The sequence below is a fragment of the Seriola aureovittata genome, chromosome 2 (genome assembly GCF_021018895.1).
Source record: "Seriola aureovittata isolate HTS-2021-v1 ecotype China chromosome 2, ASM2101889v1, whole genome shotgun sequence".
In the NCBI taxonomy this organism is placed as follows: domain Eukaryota; kingdom Metazoa; phylum Chordata; class Actinopteri; order Carangiformes; family Carangidae; genus Seriola; species Seriola aureovittata.
Window position 1 is genome coordinate 8,290,828 of NC_079365.1, and position 18,084 is coordinate 8,308,911.

Sequence of the window (18,084 nt, forward strand, 5' to 3'; positions counted from 1 at the left end):
CATTAACCACATGGAAAAGTTAATTAACTCTAAGCATGTACAGCTGAAGCAATGTAAACATATTCAATTACAGTAAAATTACTACATTTAAAACATGCTAACATACATCAGTGTTATCTGACAAACACACGCTCCATCCTTATTATGTTCTAACGAACAGTGATAATGATGTTGAGGAAATGAAGTGACAGCTGTGTTTGGGCCTCTCCAACATCCCAGCAGTGACAACAGGCTCACCAACTGGATGTTTTCACAATGGACCATCTCCAAACTCAACCTCAGCCCCAGTGCTCAGTCCCTCTGCTGCTCCACAGCTCCGAGAAAAGACATCTGGCAACTACCATAATGTGTGAGAAAGAGAGATGTAGTTTACTGGTATCCACAAAGAGAGGGACTGTGTGTTTAGGCTTTATGCCTCTTGCCCTGAATGTCTGAATTACCAGCAAGTAGGCCTCAGACAAGTTACCTATTCTACATCCTGCTTGATGAATCTCTTCACAAACACACCCTTTAATTATTTATTCATTTATTTATTTATTTAAGGCACACAAAGAACCCATGTCAAAACAGTTATTTTTATTTTTTTAAAGTTAGTTTTCAGGATTCAAATAGTCTTAAAAAGCCCTGACACAATGTAGTCTGAGGCTCTTCCATCAATGAGGCCTGTTCCATCATTGTTGACAAACCAGCAGGGAATATTCTCTCCATTCTTCACGTTCCTGCTGAAGTCCTTCTGCCAGTGTCTGTGAGGGAGAGAAAACTGATGATGAGATGTGTATATGAGCGCACACTTTACCCTCACATGCATTCTGTGTGTGTGTGTGTGTGTGTGTGTGAGAGTGTGTGTGTGTGTGTGTGTGTGTGTGTGTGTGTGTGCGCGCGCACCTGGTCACGTTGACTGTTTGTCCCTTCACATACATGGTGGCATCTAACTTCTCCTGAACTTCACCTGGACGTGGGTCTGTCACCTCAAACTCAACCCCATGGTAGAACTGACCTGGAGCAAAAAAAGCCTACTTAATATCTATTGCTTTATTTAAAGTTAGGAATAAGGACATAGCTGTAAAAAACAGTGCATCATAATATGGGAAATGTCTTCTCAGCCCCTTCTGTTCCCACCTAGCAGGCCATGAGCTGAAGCAGACAGGTGGTGGCTGTCCAGGGTGTAGAAACCTAGGTAGTCTTGCTGATCGTGGCGTCTCTTCCACACCTTTGTGTGTTTGATGACCATAAATTTAATGGAGTGTCTCAGTGTCACTGTTAAGCTGCAGGTCTTTGTTAACTTGAGGTCCATACTGGAGGAGAGAGAACAACAATTTCATTTGACCGACTGGCTGACAGTAAGAGAGCAGAGTTGTTTGTTGGTGATTCACAGGAGCCACGTGGAGCTTCTTTATTTGTCAGTGTCAAGTATAGCTTAAGTCATTTTCAGTGAGGATGTCATAGTTTACATTTGGTTTTGTAGTTTTTACTGATTCAATTTATTGTTTACTTTTCATTTAGATGACACTCATATTTTGTTTAATTGTGGTATAGATTGTAGCAATGGTATCTTTAAGGTATGACAATTGAACTTCAGGTATTTATTGTGTGATAAACAAAAATTAAAAATCATTGTTAGAAATGTCTTTACATTGACTTTTAAAAGCATTCTTACCTGAAATAATGACAACATAAATGTTTGCATTATTTTATCATTTCAGTTTAAAACATGTTGCTGTCAAGTAACTCAAGACAATATTTGCAAAGCAGGATTACTCACTTGGTTTCTTTGATAGAGGCTGTATCAGACCACAGCAGCTTGACCTGTCTGCCATTGTGGAGGACTGAGATGTCCTGAGTGCTCACCTCCAGCCTCACTCCCAGCTTCTTGTGGCTGATACCAAAACGCCCAAAGTAGGTGTTGACGTTACCATCAGCAACAACTTTCTTCTTGCCAATAATTTGGCCATTCACCACAAAGCCTGAAAATGATGAAAGATTTGTTTTATCATGCCTTTTGCTTCCTTTGAGAACAATTGAGTGATCAAGACTCAGGGCTGACCTGATCCTGGGTCTCTGACCAGAGTGAAAATGGTTCCTGGTTTGTTGTTGATGTTGAAGCACAGAGCGTCATCTCTGTCTGGCAGCTCTATCATGAAATGAGGATCTCCATCCACTGCAAAAGCATCATGAAAGTATCATGTCAGGCAGAAAGCTATAAAGTAGTCAAACTCAAGTATAACAGGTGTGTCATCACGATATTTAGATACGATCTGAAGCAACAGTTACATCCTATAGTGCAGCAGTGAAGAGCTGGAACTGATTTCTTCAGTATTAAATTATTGATACATATGTGGTCAATCATGTCTGTGTTTGATAATAAAAGCTTTTAATAGAAGATATAAGTAAAATTGGCAGCAATAATGACAGCATAGACATGATAAAATTATGTGATAGTGAAACTACTGCTGTATGAGAAGCTTACCATCTGATAGGCCATGGGAACCTCGAGCATGGGCTGCAGGGCCTGTTATCAAAAATAATAAAATCATACATCGCCAAAGTTGTTCAGCCAGAATAAGGTTGGTAAAGTTTGTCATATAATGAAGTTAAAAGAGATTGTCGTACCTTGGTGTCTCTCTGCTTTCTGTCGCTGGTCTGTAAAACAGGGCAACAGTTAGAAAACATAAAACTCAAAGTTGGATGCCTTCAGGAAGTCCTGCTCGCACTGATTCAACAGATTTCTAATAATCAAAGAATGTAATGTAAATTTGCAAAGAAAGAATATGCTGATTCACTTGTCAGTTTATCAGATAGCCTGTACTATATCGTTTTTTTCCCCGTTCGTACAAATAAAAAAAAAAAATCTGCTGACAACAAATTAAACAAAATTAAAATCAAACACTGGCCACATATCCCTTACCCTCAGTCAGCTTGTCAGCAATGAGAGGGCTGTCTGGTCCGTCCTCAGTTTCAGGCTTGGTAACCACCATGGAGGTGAGAGGGGTGACGAAGCTGTACCGTAGAGACATGTCCAGTGCCTTGACTGTCATAATGTCTTTGTCTTGCTGAGTACCAATGTCACTGTGAGATAAAAAAGAAAGAGGAGATTAGCTGGTTGTTTAATGGTGACAGATGATGCACATGACGAGCAACAACAACTCTGATCAGAGCAGTTTCTTTGAGTAATCTATCACAGTTCACAGAGAAACTTTCTCAAATCTTTGATGAACAAACCTATCCTCCAGTAGCTGCTGGATGGTGAGGTAGGCCCACAAACGCTCAGTGAAATTCCCAAAGATGTACTCCAGTTCTGGGTAGATCACCCCCCAGTTTACCACGCTGGCCCGTCTGTGCACTTGGAAGTCATTGTCCGACTACAGAAAGAGGAGAGATGCAATGAGCAATGGCAGGAGAGGATATTAACAGTATAATAAAGACAGAGTCGACAGCCACACTAGCAGCTCTGTAAGGCTGCAGGTTGATAGGAATGTCATAAGGAAACCAATGGAAAATTGAATGTATGAAGCTTGATGAAAAGTTAAGGTATCATCAGTAGGATCTATCCTGAGGGGCCCATGATTCTGTACAATCCACCTCATAGTTGTTGAGATTTTTTAGTCTGGAGTCTGGACCAAAGTGTCCAACTGACCATCGTTATAAAAAATAAAAATAGGAACATCAAGGCATGATGACTTGACCCTTACTGAAGCCCTGAGAACGTCTGGAAGAAGTGTTTCTAAAGACTATCCACCTAAGTTTGTCTCATTCACAGTATCACTCTTTGCATTCAATATTCAGCCACATGTGAGAAAAAGCACACATATTGTCTGTTCACCACCGTGACAAGATATAAGGTCTATTCATAGCATAATTGATATTCTGTTGTCCATTTCTCACCCCCTGGGCAAACACTTCCACCAAGAAGCTGTCCAGATCGCTGTCTCTCAGCCGACCAGCCACCACGATCTCTGAGCCATTAAACAACTGGCTGAAGTGTTTTTTGGTCACAAAGTCCACTGCTTTGTCAGGATAACGCAGATCCACCTCCAAGAGCAGAGGGCTGGACACTTCATTATAGAAACCCTGGAGGAGAGACACACTCCAAATCATGCATCATCTGTTTACCAAAATCCCCTGGAGGTGCAAAACACACTTTAAATACAATAAACACCGCCAAACCTGAATGGACTTTCCCTTTGTTGTAAATCAGTGTTCTCTTGTTTTGCCTCACCTTGAGCTGAACGGCTGCATCTGAAGCTTCATATATTCTGCGAGCCAGTCCCTTGTTTTGTCTGCACATCACATCCAGGAAGGAGTAATCCACATCATTTCCAAAGCCGAGACAGAACAGAGACATGTTTCCTCCAATAGCAGAATGCACATTCTCCTGGATTGTTGGCAGGTTTGAAACCCCTGTACGCATACATGCACACACACATGTATTATGTATGAGCATGCAATGAAAGCCTTGCTGTTCTTATAAGAGACTTAACATACTTATAAGATTTGTGAAGTGCTTGTCAACCTTTGAAAACTTTCAATGACCTCTGACCATCCAGAATAAAATATTATCATCCTCCAAATGAAGACATCTCACCGTGGTTTGGCATCCCATCAGTCAGTAAAATAATCATATCCACACTCCTCTCTGGGAGCCTCTTATCTTCTCTTTCTCTCCCCAGCATGCTCACTGCCCTCAGCACAGCGCTATTGATATCTGTGCCTGAAAGGCCACGACACAATGAGCAGATTAACACAAAAATATCCTGAGATAACATTTTTTATAGAGAAAATTAAGTTGCAATTTCTCAGTAGCCCATGTTCTTTAAAGTAATAGATCAACATTTTGGAAAATACACCCCTCTCATTCTTGTCCACAAAGTATGAATCTACAGCTAGCAGGCAGTTAGCTTAGCTTAGTTTAGCGTAGCTTGACATAAAGACTGGAAGCAGAGGAAATCAGCTAGACTGTCCAAGTGTTGAAAAATCCACCATGTAGCTCTAACACATACCTCATTTGTTTGATCTGTACAAAAACCTAAGTGTAAAAACGAGAATTTGCAATTTCATGTGTGGTTATGAGCGTGGGTCACTTGTTGACCAGTGCTGACCAGTGCTAACTTAATGAAGTCTCCGAACTGAACTGAGGTTGTGGTGATAGCTTCACTTTGAACAGACAGAGTCTGTGTCTCTTAGGCCCTGAACCTTTATGATTTACTCTCTATTCTTCTATAATCTACTCTGTTGACATCTCTCTTCACCACTATCTTTTCTTTCCTTACTGATTAAATAGAGAACAGATCTTTATGTAATGATTTTATACATCAGCTTTTGAAACCCCTGAAAATTGTAAAATGTATTATTTTTGAACTCTATTTCTGTTCATCTGAATAAGGAAGTGAACAAAACATTTGGAACTAAAGTTGCACCTCCAGCGTCTTTTATTTTCCTGACGTAGGCAATGGCTTTGGCCACATTTTCCTGAGTTGCTTTGGAGAGAACGTCCTTCCAGGTGACAATACTGGACTCAAACAGGATGAGAGCAAAGTGGTCCTCCTCATGGAGTTCTTTCAGAATGGCAACCAATGCGTCCCGGGTCTGCAAAGGTTCGCAGTTTAACATATGAAGATGTACATACATCATCGCATGCGGTAAGGAGCTTACCCACACAAGTCTTTTACCTGTGCAATCTTTTTTCCACTCATTGATCCGCTCCTGTCAATCACAAACACCACATTCTTTGGGACTCTGGGCAGGCCAGGGGGAGCGAAGAAGTGCACAAAGTATCCATTCACAACCTGAAGGGATGTAAAGAATTTGATTGAGACAAAAGTGTGATTCTTATGTGCTGCTGCAAAGACTTTGTTGGCAGCTGACCTGAACTTCCCCCGCGCCCTCTTCTCGTTTCACATCGTACTTGATGATGAAATCACCATCAATTATGGTGCCTTCACATCCTGGACACTTCCTCTGCTGCTCCACTGTTGGTGAGAAAGAGATGTGTGCCTGAGAGACAGAGAGATTCATTTCGGTTGACAGTATTGGGCAAAAAAACTTAGAAGTCTATAAACAGAAGCATTGAAATCTTTGTAACCCTTTACCTCTGTGTCTGTGACAGTTTTCTCCACCAGGGGGAGCAGATCATTCGTGAGGAAAGTTGCAGTGGCATCAACACAGTCAATGCCCTGAGGCTCATAGATGTCTGCCACAATCTGTCTCCACACACACACACACACACACACACACACACACACACACACACACACACACACACACACACACACACACACACACACACACACACACACACACACACACACACACACACACACACACACACACACACACACAATCACTGAAGCAGTCCACTCTTTAATGTTGACACAAATTTCTCACACTCTGCGTTCACTGAGGAAGCGTCTCTTGAACTGCGTGTCATTGCTTAGAAAAATAAAAGAGGAGAGTGAGTAGAACCTGAAACTCCTGCACCAGTTGTTTGGGTTTAATCCGGGTTAAAATCTCATATTGGCCCAGTTTCCTCTGAAGGAGCTCCTCGTATGTCAGAATGAAAGTCACGTTACTTTTGGCTGCGATGTTGACAGACACTGAAAACTTCTCCATCTTCCTCCCAGAGGCCCTGTGATAAAACACAGATATAACTGACAGCTTCTAATGTTAAAATGATCAATTTAGGATCTTTAGTTTGGCATAAAAATGTAGATGTTGCTTTGAACATTTATTTTCATGTTTGCAATAGTGGGTTTATGTATTTTTCATTTTGACTGACTCACTTGACCAGTCCAGCCGTCTGTCCAGAGGAAACAGCCTTCTCATATTGTTTCTTAGCTTTTTCTTTCTCCTTCACCTCCCCAGCATACACCTGACCTTCGATTTCCCTGTGAGGCACAAGGGCTTTTGTCAAAGGTATAGAAACACATAGAATATGCTCACTGTCAAAAGTCTTGAGTCTTGACTGACATGCTGAAGTTGGTGATGAAGGCGGTCTTGGGCAGCTCCACTTCGAAGAAGATTTCCTGGGAGGAGTTTGCTGTGTTCAGGGCCTTGGAGGTCATGACGGTGTGAGTGAAACGAGACGTCACCGTGCAGCTGACTCTAACGCTGTTCACCTCCACCATCTGAAAGGATGCTTATAGAGTAAAAAGCTTGTCCATAGGTCTTCAGCATCAATAAATCATAACCACACAAATTATACAAGATCATGCCATATTACTGCAAACAAGCAAGACCAGAGGCTAAGACGACTGGCAGTCTCTCTACTGGAGTCTGTCTCAGATGTGAGGAGACATGTCACAAAACTGAGAGAAGTCACTTTTCTGTAAACACAAGGTAAGATGAAACTTAGAGTTTCTCATACTCGCAAATGCGTAAGGGAATAAAACCCAGATGGACAAATCACTTCCAGCATGTTTATTGTCTCCAGTAAAGCAAAGAGAAAATATATGCATGCCAGTGGACACCACGGAGGGAAGTGGCATCTGGAAGTAATGTGGTTTATGGGAAATATGGACTTCATTTAGCAACCAGTAACAATACCACCACTGTGAGATAGACACTACCAGTTATCTGGACCACGGCCTCATGTGTACTGAATTATTATATTCAGATTTGAGTTAATTTGTCAATGATACATCAACATATATAAATGTTTTGTTATTAGGAAAGGTCACACCCCTGTGTTTTATATATTTTTTGATATCAATACCAAAAAAAGGTTCCTTACATTTGCAGAGTTTGTGCTTCTTTTCTGCAGGAATTTTTTTTCACAATCAACGCTGTCTTTTTTCAGTTTTCGCAGCAGGGTAGAGAGAAAGTTCAGTAAATGGTAGTCTAAACTTCTCTTAGTTTGTAGTATTTTAAGCTGGATACCTTTATTGACCTGGTGCCCATAGCTTCTTCAGTCTCCTGGAACAGAACATAAGATGACTGCATGGTTATAGAGAAAGGAAAAGCAGGTGTGGAAAGGGATGTGCTCTAAATGTATGACTATTTGACATCACTAAGCTTGAAATGTTCCTGAATGTTTTCCATCAGTTACATTCTGCCTCAGAAAATGCTGATTTCTAAACTATACGTATTCCCTATTTGAAGTATCCATACTTAGATACTTGTCATCACATGTATTAAAGGTGCCTCTTCTTTGTTCCCCAAAATCTCAGAGAGACAGTTTTGGATTAGCATGTCTGTGAAGCAAGGTGTGGACCCAGAATCAAATAAAGGACTTAAAATAAGTGTGGGAAAAGACTTGTGGATGTAAAGGTCACATAATAAACAGGCGGGCGAGAGTAGACAAGCAGCAGCATGCTGACAGGTTGGCATCTTAAACAACCAGGCAAACTGGAGGGAGCAAATACAGTGTGTGTGCGTAGGTGGTTGGGTGGGGATGTGCAGAAAACCTCAAAGGGGACAATTTGTGGACAGATGAAGCATTAAATGGCTGAAATGATTAGAACATGGTTAGTTAAACAAACTATTTCATTGATGAGTTGGAAACAGCAAGGGAAGAGGACAGAGGAGGACAGAGGAGGACAGAGCTGTCATCATAATGGCAAATGTACAACTTGGTTGATTGAACCTAAGAGCAATAGAAAAACAGTCTCTGCCTCATGTGTTACTGTGAAAATGAGTGTGTTCAGTAGAAGTTTGGACTTATTGATTTGATTTTGAGACAAACAGAGCTGTAGACATGCGACTTACAGTTCTGTACAGTGTAATTTTTCAACTGTCCCAAACCAAATTTCACAATTATGACAAAAACATGGGGAAATCTTTAGACATTAACCCGTTAACAGCAGAGACTTCCACTGAGAAAAATCAAGTCTCAAGATGTGACCTTGGGAAAATCTTGAAAAAATGGTAAACAGTAAATAAGACAGCAATAGAACATACCTTGTACAGTGTGCACCTTAAACTATTAAGGTTGTATATGTTTAAATTGTTTATAATAAAGCTTTGGGAGGAAAATGAAAAAATTCTGCATCATTTGAATGGTCAGCAGCTGAAAGACTTGCACTTGACCTTTGGGCATACATTAACAGACTTGAGACTTGACTTGGTTGTGCATCAAAAGATTTTTTTTTTTTTAAAAGTTCCACTTGCACCCTAACCTACATCTAATGTTTCAGTCTGCTGAGTTTTTTTTTCTATGAAGCTCTATTGTAAATACTAGTAAAACGTTAAGTCACACCAGCAAACAGCAATGTTGGCTTCAAAAACAGTAGTTTTTAATAGTTTTAAAGGATTTTTCCTGTAAGCTGTCAATGCTCTAGTGTTCCCTGAGATGAGTCACTACGGCTTGTACAACTTATTTATTTGATTTCCTGTGATGCTCTTCTGTTTTTCTGCATAGTCTTGGTAATTGTGCCCTCTAAACAAATCTTCTTTTATTCTTTTATTAGCAAACAAACAAAAAAAAGCATGCAAAGCACATCACTTCCTGCATGCCTGAGGATACTTCATGGGAAAGATGTGTTCTTACAACTGCAGATACAGGCTTTCATAAAAAGTGTTTAGACTCATCACCAATGACATACCTGCTGACATAGAATGTAATAACGCATTTGTGTACATGCATCTGCTGCACACAAATGGCTTCTCTTAAATACCTGTGTCAGAGCATCTCTCCTGGAAATGACCAGAGCTCCTTGGGCCTGAGCTGGAAGCCAGATGCAGACACAAGCCCCCAGCAGCAGGACTCTCCACGCCGCTGTCATGCTTGGGAAACAAAGCGGCTTCTCCTCTGGCATGGTTGAAAACAAGTGTGGAAGGAATTCAAGGCATGTGGGAATAAAATCTTCCTGTAAGAGTTCTACTCCGCCCACACTGTCCAGCAAGAGGAGGGACACTCCTTGTTTACTGCATGCAAGAGTTCAGCTTTTAAGGTTCTAGAAATCACATGATTTTCAACCAACATTAAAGACTGTTAAGTATGGATATTTCCTGTAGTGAAAGAATATTCATTAATCATTTGGTACACAGAGGACTTTTTCTTTCTATCTGACCATGAAGAAATGTATCACCAATTTGTTACCACCAAGATAAGATTTATTAGGTATCATGTTGTTTAGGAATCCTACAATAGACTTTACATGAACTGTTCATCAGCGTTGCAGCTGCTTGGAAACAGTTTAAATCCCATTGTACATCCTGTCAGCTCCAGACATTAACAAAATATTGTTATAAAAATTCTCAAAGTCAAACATGGGTTTAGGGAAAACAGAGGAATGACCAAAGTAAAGATGTGACACTAACACTAAACAGCCTTTTCTGTCATAATAAACAATTGGAAACAATGAAAAACTGAAATAAAATGAATAAATCTATCTTGAGTCTATCTTTAAGATCTGTGTCCATTTATTCCAATACAAAATACAGTTGAGTCTGTCTCCGAGGACTTCTCACTATATTGGGTTATTCTTATGATTCCAGGAAATGCGCTCATGAAGAGGCCTGTTTGCCTTTGGGTATGTGATGTTAGATTATTCATGGTGTAAGTGCAGTCAGATTTTAATATTTATTCTATGATTGTGGTGATTTTTCTGTGGTGGACACTGATATATAACCTGTCTTCAAACAGTTTTAAAAAGTCCTGACACGATGTAATCCCTTTCATCTCCGTCGATGAGGCCTGATCCGCTTCCGTGAATGAACCAGCAGGGAACGTTTTCTCCGTTCTTCACATCCGTCCTGAAGTCTCTCTGCCAGCCTCTGTGGGCCCAGACAGAAACGTCATGTAGACCAAATTAAATTTTAAGAGCACATACAAAGCGGGAGCCATTCATTCATTTGGAACAAAGATTAAATGCAAATACTTTCACATTGAGATGGGACACGCTTATCTGAGGCATGTAGTATACCTGGTCACATTGAGCGCCCGTCCTTTCACAAACATGGTGGCGTCTGGTTTCTCTGGGACTTCTCCTGGGCGCAGGTCTGTCACTTCATATTCAATCCCATGGTAGAACTGACCTGGAACACGACCCGACATTTACAGTAAATACTATTTTATAACATAATCAGTCTGGCTGTGTAGTTTTCCACCTTGCCAACTGAAGTCAAATCATTATAATTATCTTTTTTTTTTGTCTGCTATGAAGAAAAGAAAATCATATCACTTTCCTTCACCTGCTATAAACCATGCTAACTACTTCCTGGTAAGTGTGTCATGTGGTACCTAGCAGGCCGTGAACAGAAGGGGAGAGAAGGTGGCTGTCCAGGGTGTAGAAACCCAAGTAGTCCCGGTGGTACGGGTGCTTCTGCCACACTTTGTGTAGCAGGATCATAAACTTGACCGAATCCTTTAGAGTTACCATTAGGCTGCGACCCTTGGTCACGTGAAGATCCACACTGGAGGAGGAGAAAGATGATAATTATTCATTCTGAACTGGACTTTACATTTCATATTACTCATATGCTTTGCTATGCTATAACAATGTGATGGTGCAAACACTCACTTGGGCCCTTTGAGAGAGGCTGTATCAGACCACAGCAGCTTGACCCTTTGGCCGTCCTGGAAAACTGAGATGTCATGAGTGCTCACCTCCAGCCTCACGCCCAGAGTCTGGTGGACGATGCCAAACCGCCAGAAGTACGTGTTAATTTTGCCATTGGGGGGAATTTTCTTGTCTCCAATTATCTGGCCATTGACCAAAATACCTGAGGAAACAATGTGGGATTCAGTCATTCCCTGTTTAACTAGCACATAAGTTGTATGACGAGAGAAAAAATATCAACACTTGATTTACATGTTGGTTTATAAGGATACCAGGGACAGCAATTTTGTACTTGTCGACTGGTAAGAAAGTCATGATGATGATCGGGACTCAGGGCTGACCTGATTCTGGGTCTCTGACCAGAGCGAAAATGGTTCCTGGTTTGTTGTTGATGTTGAAGCACAGAGCGTCATCTCTGTCTGGCAGCTCTATCATGAAATGAGGATCTCCGTCCACTGCAGGTGATGCCAGAGTATAATGACAGTAATAAACAGAAATTAATATGATTTTGTTTCGGATATAGTTTTGGCTGATGCTGATAAAAACATGTCAACAAGCCTGAGAGTCCACAGCGATGGAAGGAGCTCTGTGGGCGGCACTTTGGCACAGCTGTGATTCAGCTAAATGCTAACACCAGCATACTAACACGGTAAGGATGACAATGCTAAAATGCTGATGTTTAGCATGTAATGTTTATCATGTTCACAATTTTAGTTAAGCATTTAAATAATCTACCATTTCTTGATTAGAGTTAAACCCTTATTCAAAGTTAAGGGATTGCCAAAGTGTTTACAATTCATCCTTGTAGGGACATGAGTGTGTGTACTGTAAAATGTTGAGACACTTCAGGCAAAATCAAAGCTGTGAACCTCACTGTGGCGCTACAGGAAAATTCAGAGGATAAAGTCAGTTGGGTTCATCATCCGAGGACCATGAATATCTGAACAAAAATTTGTGTCAAGATATAGGTAAAGATTTTGACCTGGTGGTGTTGCTAAATGAAAAGTCAGGGGATCTGTAAAGTCACGAGGCCTCATCCTCTGAGGACCATGAATATCTGTACAAAAGTTCTAAGCAAGTTATCTAATAGTTGTTGTGATGGACTGACAGAGCAACAATCTGACGTTGTCATCCTTACAGTCGTGCAGCTGGCATTGCTATAAATGAACTTACCAAAATATGTGGGTGGTGGCTGGTAATGTGAGAACACTGCAGGAGTTGGCATTCGATGTGCTAGAAACAGGAACAATAACATCCAAATCAATCAATACACTGAATCGATTTAAACCAACAACTCTATTTTTATCCTATATGGTAAAAAAAGGTCTTACCCACTCTTTCTGCCTGTTGTCTTTGCTCTGTTAAAAAAACAGATTGACAAGAACAACTTGGTACGTTCAATGGTTTAAACTAGAGCACCAGCCTCTGCTGGTGTTGTTGAGTAAATAGAAATTAGGACTATCCAGCATCACTTTTTAAACCCTGTCTTTCTTTCCTTACCCTCAGTCAGCTTATCCGCAATGAGAGGGCTGTCTGTTCCGTCCTCAGTTTCAGGCTTGGTGACGACCATGGAGGTGAGTGGGGTGACGAAGCTGTATTGCAGAGACATGTCCAGCGCCTTGGCTGTGGCGTTGCCTTTCTCGTCTGGGGAACCACTCTTGCTGCAAGACGAAAAATATACTTAAGTTGCCACATATGAAAATAGCATTCAGAAAACCACAAAGGAATCTCTAAATGGATATTGTAGTTTTAATTATGGGCTCTCTGGTGATCACCAATGAGTATCATTAAAAAAGATTTTCATGAAGTGGGAAATTAATATTTTCAAGCCAAAGCAATTCAGGTCTCAGTTTGAGTGGAATGACTCTGACCTCTTCTCCAGTAGCTGCTGGATGGTGAGATAGGCCCAGAGACGCTCGGTGAAATCCCCAAAGATGTACTCCTCGTCTGGGTACATGACATCCCAGTCAATAGCACTGGCCTGGCCCTGCACTTTGAAGTCCTCCTCAAACTACAAGGAAGAGGAAATAAGAGGAAATGCTGTGTGATGAACAGATTAATAGAGTAACAGGTCTTCTCTTCACCTCAGCATTATCTCTACATTTCTGCCATTTCCTTTTCCTTACCCCCTGCCCTAACACCTCCACCAGGAAGTTGTCCAGGTCGTTGTCTGTCAGCCGACCAGCCACCACGATCTCTGAGCCATTAAACAACTGGCTGAAGTGGTTGGTGGTAACGAAGTCCACTGCACTGTCAGGGTAACGCAGGTCCACCTCCGAGAGCAGAGGGCTGGCCACTTCATTATAGAAACCCTGAAATAAATGCATGCAAACTCTGTGCTTTATGTATTTGTACAGAATGTGCTATAAAAATAGCTTTTATTAAATTATTTTATCAGAAAATTGTCAAAAACTTATCACATAATTGTGGAAATGAAAGTGACGTAGCTAGTATTTATTTTCATTTAAGTTTACATAAATATAACTATTGGCTCAGAAGTGTATTCATAGCCTAAACCCGCCACCTTGAGTTGAAGTGTTGCATCTGAAGCTTCATATATCTTGCGGGCCAGTCCCTGGTTTTGTGTGCTCATCACATCCAGGAAGGAGTAATCCACATCATTTCCAAATCCCAGACAGAACAGAGACATGTTTCCTCCAATAGCAGAATGCACATTCTCCTGGATCCTCGGGAGGCTAGACTCTCCTTCAAACCCACAGATACAACATGCACAAATTTAATGCTGCATATACAGTACATTGGTCAAGTTGTGCATTCACACAAATATATACAATATATATCCTACAGTACATACACACTCTAGATGCTCACCCACATTTGGATTTCCATCAGTGAGTAAAATAATCATATCAATGCTCCTCTCAGGGAGCCTCTCCTCTTGCCTGTCTTTGATCAGCATGTAAACACCTCTCAACACTGCCTCGTTGATATTGGTTCCTAGAAGGAAAAAGTGTGTGGTAAAATTTGTAGTATCAGAATGCATTTCTATCACTGAAGGAGTAAAGACAATATTTGGCATATAAGCTAGTTTTCCTCCGCTGTTTTTCTATTTACCTCCATTGCTCGTTAACTGTCTCACGTAGGCCATGGCTTCGGCCACATTTTCCTTGGTTGCTTTGCTAAGTGATTCCCTCCAGGAACTGATGCTGGAATCAAACTGGATGAGGGCAAAGTAGTCCTCCTCGTGCATGTCTTTGAGGATTTCCAGCAATGCCTCTCGTGTCTACAAAGAGTTACAAGGTCAGAGGTCTAAATTTTCCCTGTACATTTTGTGTGCGTCAATACATTAGAATCAGATCAGCCGTCTCTCACCTGTCTCATCTTTGCTCCACTCATTGATCCGCTCTTGTCAATCACAAACACCACATTCTTTGGGACTCTCTGCAGGTCGGTGGGAGCGAAGAAGTGCACAAAGTATCCATTCACAATCTGAAGAGAAGAGAATCACAAATAACAGTAAATTGCATGAATGACACAGTATGACACAATCCAACTACAGATTGATCAGTTTTCTCTTCCACAACATATCATCTGCACAAAGAACATTAAAGTGACTGTGTATAGTTTTAGATTTGAAGTTTAATATAAATGTGTGTTCAGCAGATACTGAATACAGTAACTGTTGACAGCTGACCTGAATGTCACCGAGGCCCTGTGCTCGGTTTACATCATAATTGATGATAAAATCTCCATCGATGAGGGTGCCATCGCAGCCGGGACACTTCCTCTGCTGCTCCATAGTTGGTGAGAAAGAGATGTGTGCCTGACCAGGGGATAAATACATTCACTTAAGCTTTTTCTTAATTCTCGCTCATAAATGTATTATTATTTATCTATTGATCACTGTGAATTTTGAAGGCACGTTGCACCATGTACCTTTTTGTCTGTGACAGTTTTTTCCACCAGGGGGAGCAGGTCATTGGACAGGAAGGTTGCATGGGCATCAGCGAAAGTAATGCCCTGAGGCTCATAGATGTTTGCCACAATCTGTCTCCACACACAAACATAGACACAGTTTAGGATTAATGAAATCAACATAAAGCATAATTTAATCAAAAGTGTATTCACCTCAAACTTCTGGACAGGTGTCTTGGGTTTAACTCGGGTTAAAATCTCATATTGGCCCAGTTTCCTCTGAAGGAGCTCCTCGTATGTCAGAATGAAAGTCACGTTACTTTTGGCTGCGATGTTGACAGACACTGAAAACTTCTCCATCTTCCTCCCAGAGGCCCTGTGATAAAACACAGATATAACTGACAGCTTCTAATGTTAAAATGATCAATTTAGGATCTTTAGTTTGGCATAAAAATGTAGATGTTGCTTTGAACATTTATTTTCATGTTTGCAATAGTGAGTTTATGTATTTTTCATTTTGACTGACTCACTTGACCAGTCCAGCCGTCTGTCCAGAGGAAACAGCCTTCTCATATTGTTTCTTAGCTTTTTCTTTCTCCTTCACCTCCCCAGCATACACCTGACCTTCGATTTCCCTGTGATGTGAGGCACAAAGATGGAGGACGACATGATGCAACACGAGCCAAGTAAAAAATATTATATAAAAATCTGTTTTAGAGCAGAACTTTGAAAGGAAGCGGGGATAAACGTTGTCTCATACACAGATGGTCATAACACATGCAGGAATGTCGTCAGAGTGAAAATGGGAGTGGAGAAAGACTGACATGCTGAAGTTGGTGATGAAGGCGGTCTTGGGCAGCTCCACTTCGAAGAAGATTTCCTGGGAGGAGTTTGCTGTGTTCAGGGCCTTGGAGGTCATGACGGTGTGGGCGAAACGAGACGTCACCGTGCAGTCCACTGTCACACTGTACACCTCCACCTGAGACAGAAAGAGAGGATGAGATAACGCTAATGAATATGGGAAGCCTATCACAAGCACATATAGCATTTTTATTACTGTAGGATCTGCTCATTTTATGTCATTTTAAACTGAATTATTATTTTTTTCCAGCTGAGTCCAGCCCACAGTGTGCTGCCGTGATTGGTGCCAAAGAAAATTATAACAACTTGAAAACAGAAAAGAAAAAAGACATTATGTCACTGGTTCCACTTTGGGAGTGTTGTAATGAGGCTGTTTGGGTGAGTCAAATTCGGGTGCTGCTAGCAGGGATAATGTAAATATTTAAAAATCAAATTTTTTCAGTCACTTCAGTTATTCTCAATATTTTTTTAAGCCTGTTGACCTTTTCATTTATTTGCTGGTTGCACAGACTTTCACTGAAAGACTCATAACAGCATGAACAGTGCTGTTTTGATCTGTTCAAGGGGACTGGAGTCAGTGGGATCAGAGATTGTTTTTGTGACACAAAGAAATCAATAAACATATTGAACTTTCTTGAGCACATATTGTGTGAAGTCTCATTGCTTCCTTCAGGATACTGCTATATTCTCCCTGCCTGTAATTGTCACTGTAAGCCCTTTATTCCCCCTGCCAAAATTATATGTTTTTGTACAGCCTCATGACCTACCTCTAAATTGTTTTCTTATAATTCTATATGTATTTATCTATTTATTTATTACCAATTCTACAAATATTATTTAAATTAAAATAAATTTTAGTTGTTATGCTATCTGTTGTGTGTACCTGTTGATCTGGGTGACAAGCTGCTGTATTCAACAGCCCTTCCTAAATAAATGAAGTTCTCGTCATAAAAACTGTTTTTTTTCTTACCTTGACCTCATTTGTGCTTCTTTTCTGTAACAAAACAAAACAACAAACAAAAGGAGATGATTTAAGAAAAACGGTGACTGTTGCTTTTTGCTGTTTAATCATGTGAATTATCTTTGTGCAGTGCCTCTTTGAAAAAGAGTCATTTATTTTAGGTTGAGCTTTAAGCCATGTATTTATGATTCAGTGCCTAATACTGAGATTGAACAAGGACCAAAACTTTATTGAATATGTATAAACAGAAAGATGAAAATTCACAACATGTAATTTTCACTGTTACATGAAGAGTCTGTCTGTCTGTAAATAGTTTCTGCCAAATACCTGCAGTGATCTGGCAGCTCCTCTTGACTCCTGAAATACAAATACAGCAGTGTGAACCAACATGGTGCCAGATATTAGACAAAAACCCTGCCTTCACATTCAGTGACTCTTAAGGAAAATGTATGTGTCACACATACATATACAACAAGGAGAAGTTGGGGAATAAAATGACTGTAAAAACAGGATTTAAAGTGCAAATTAGTGCTGAAGGAGCACTGTTTGTTTCAAAGAGATTATTTATAAGAGACTTGGCTAAATCAGAACGACCAGATCAAATGAACACTGGCAAATTACAAAAAGCTCAGTGTGTGAGTTTACCTGTGGAGCTTCATGGTCCTTGGAGATGACCAGGGCCCCCCGGGCCAGGCCGGGCAGCCAGAGGCAGGCGCAGCCCCACAGCAGCAGCAGTCGAACACCCAACAGTCCAGACATGACCAAACTTCCACTGAACACTGGCTGATTTCACTGCTGAGAAAAAAGCTCTCAGCCCAGGGGGGAGGGACAAAATGTTTCTGTGTGTGTATGTGTGTGTTGTCCTGCAGTATTGACCAACAGACCTGAGCT

At 40.8% G+C, this 18,084-nt stretch overlaps 2 protein-coding genes across 3 annotated transcripts; both read right to left on the minus strand.

Annotated features, from left to right (window-relative positions):
- Nucleotides 1-556: 556 nt before the first annotated feature.
- LOC130187279 (inter-alpha-trypsin inhibitor heavy chain H3-like) lies at nucleotides 557-9,893 on the minus strand. 2 transcript variants are annotated; one of them, XM_056404728.1, is made up of 21 exons: nucleotides 9,609-9,893; nucleotides 7,873-7,908; nucleotides 6,964-7,121; nucleotides 6,777-6,881; nucleotides 6,460-6,622; nucleotides 6,087-6,197; nucleotides 5,863-5,991; nucleotides 5,667-5,783; nucleotides 5,415-5,583; nucleotides 4,583-4,708; nucleotides 4,217-4,398; nucleotides 3,883-4,068; nucleotides 3,220-3,359; nucleotides 2,906-3,066; nucleotides 2,611-2,640; nucleotides 2,468-2,509; nucleotides 2,045-2,158; nucleotides 1,763-1,964; nucleotides 1,120-1,295; nucleotides 886-997; nucleotides 557-743 (listed from the first exon to the last, which is right to left on the minus strand). In XM_056404728.1, the coding sequence occupies exons 1-21, from the start codon at nucleotides 9,747-9,749 to the stop codon at nucleotides 605-607; spliced, it is 2,739 nt and encodes a 912-aa protein (XP_056260703.1). In that variant the 5' UTR covers nucleotides 9,750-9,893; the 3' UTR covers nucleotides 557-604. The 2 variants fall into 2 exon arrangements, with proteins under 2 accessions (XP_056260703.1, XP_056260708.1); XM_056404733.1 differs by lacking the exons at nucleotides 7,873-7,908; nucleotides 9,609-9,893 and adding an exon at nucleotides 7,727-7,856.
- Nucleotides 9,894-10,025: 132 nt separating this feature from the next.
- Nucleotides 10,026-17,954, minus strand: LOC130187274 (inter-alpha-trypsin inhibitor heavy chain H3-like). Its single transcript, XM_056404714.1, has 22 exons — nucleotides 17,839-17,954; nucleotides 17,521-17,550; nucleotides 17,203-17,226; nucleotides 16,196-16,350; nucleotides 15,902-16,006; nucleotides 15,585-15,747; nucleotides 15,393-15,503; nucleotides 15,151-15,279; nucleotides 14,829-14,945; nucleotides 14,571-14,739; nucleotides 14,328-14,453; nucleotides 14,020-14,201; nucleotides 13,622-13,807; nucleotides 13,367-13,506; nucleotides 12,996-13,156; nucleotides 12,827-12,853; nucleotides 12,669-12,728; nucleotides 11,837-11,950; nucleotides 11,457-11,658; nucleotides 11,177-11,349; nucleotides 10,860-10,971; nucleotides 10,026-10,710 (listed from the first exon to the last, which is right to left on the minus strand). Exons 1-22 carry the CDS (start codon nucleotides 17,950-17,952, stop codon nucleotides 10,572-10,574), a joined length of 2,739 nt encoding a protein of 912 aa, XP_056260689.1. The 5' UTR covers nucleotides 17,953-17,954; the 3' UTR covers nucleotides 10,026-10,571.
- Between the last annotated feature and the right edge of the window lie 130 nt (nucleotides 17,955-18,084).

Bases quoted from the DNA above. Each gene is read 5' to 3' on its own strand.
- LOC130187274 (XM_056404714.1), bottom strand. From the start codon at position 17,952: ATGTCTGGACTGTTGGGTGTTCGACTGCTGCTGCTGTGGGGCTGCGCC. The intron at 14,454-14,570 runs GTAAATAGAAAA...TTTTCCTTCTAG, and splicing joins ACAGTTAACGAGCAATGGAG to GAACCAATATCAACGAGGCA. The intron at 11,350-11,456 runs GTGAGTGTTTGC...CTCCTCCTCCAG, and splicing joins GCCTCTCTCAAAGGGCCCAA to TGTGGATCTTCACGTGACCA.
- LOC130187279 (XM_056404728.1), bottom strand. From the start codon at position 9,749: ATGCCAGAGGAGAAGCCGCTTTGTTTCCCAAGCATGACAGCGGCGTGG. The intron at 4,709-5,414 runs GTGCAACTTTAG...GTGGCCTTTCAG, and splicing joins GAAAATAAAAGACGCTGGAG to GCACAGATATCAATAGCGCT. The intron at 2,641-2,905 runs GTAAGGGATATG...CCTGTTTTACAG, and splicing joins TGCTGACAAGCTGACTGAGG to ACCAGCGACAGAAAGCAGAG.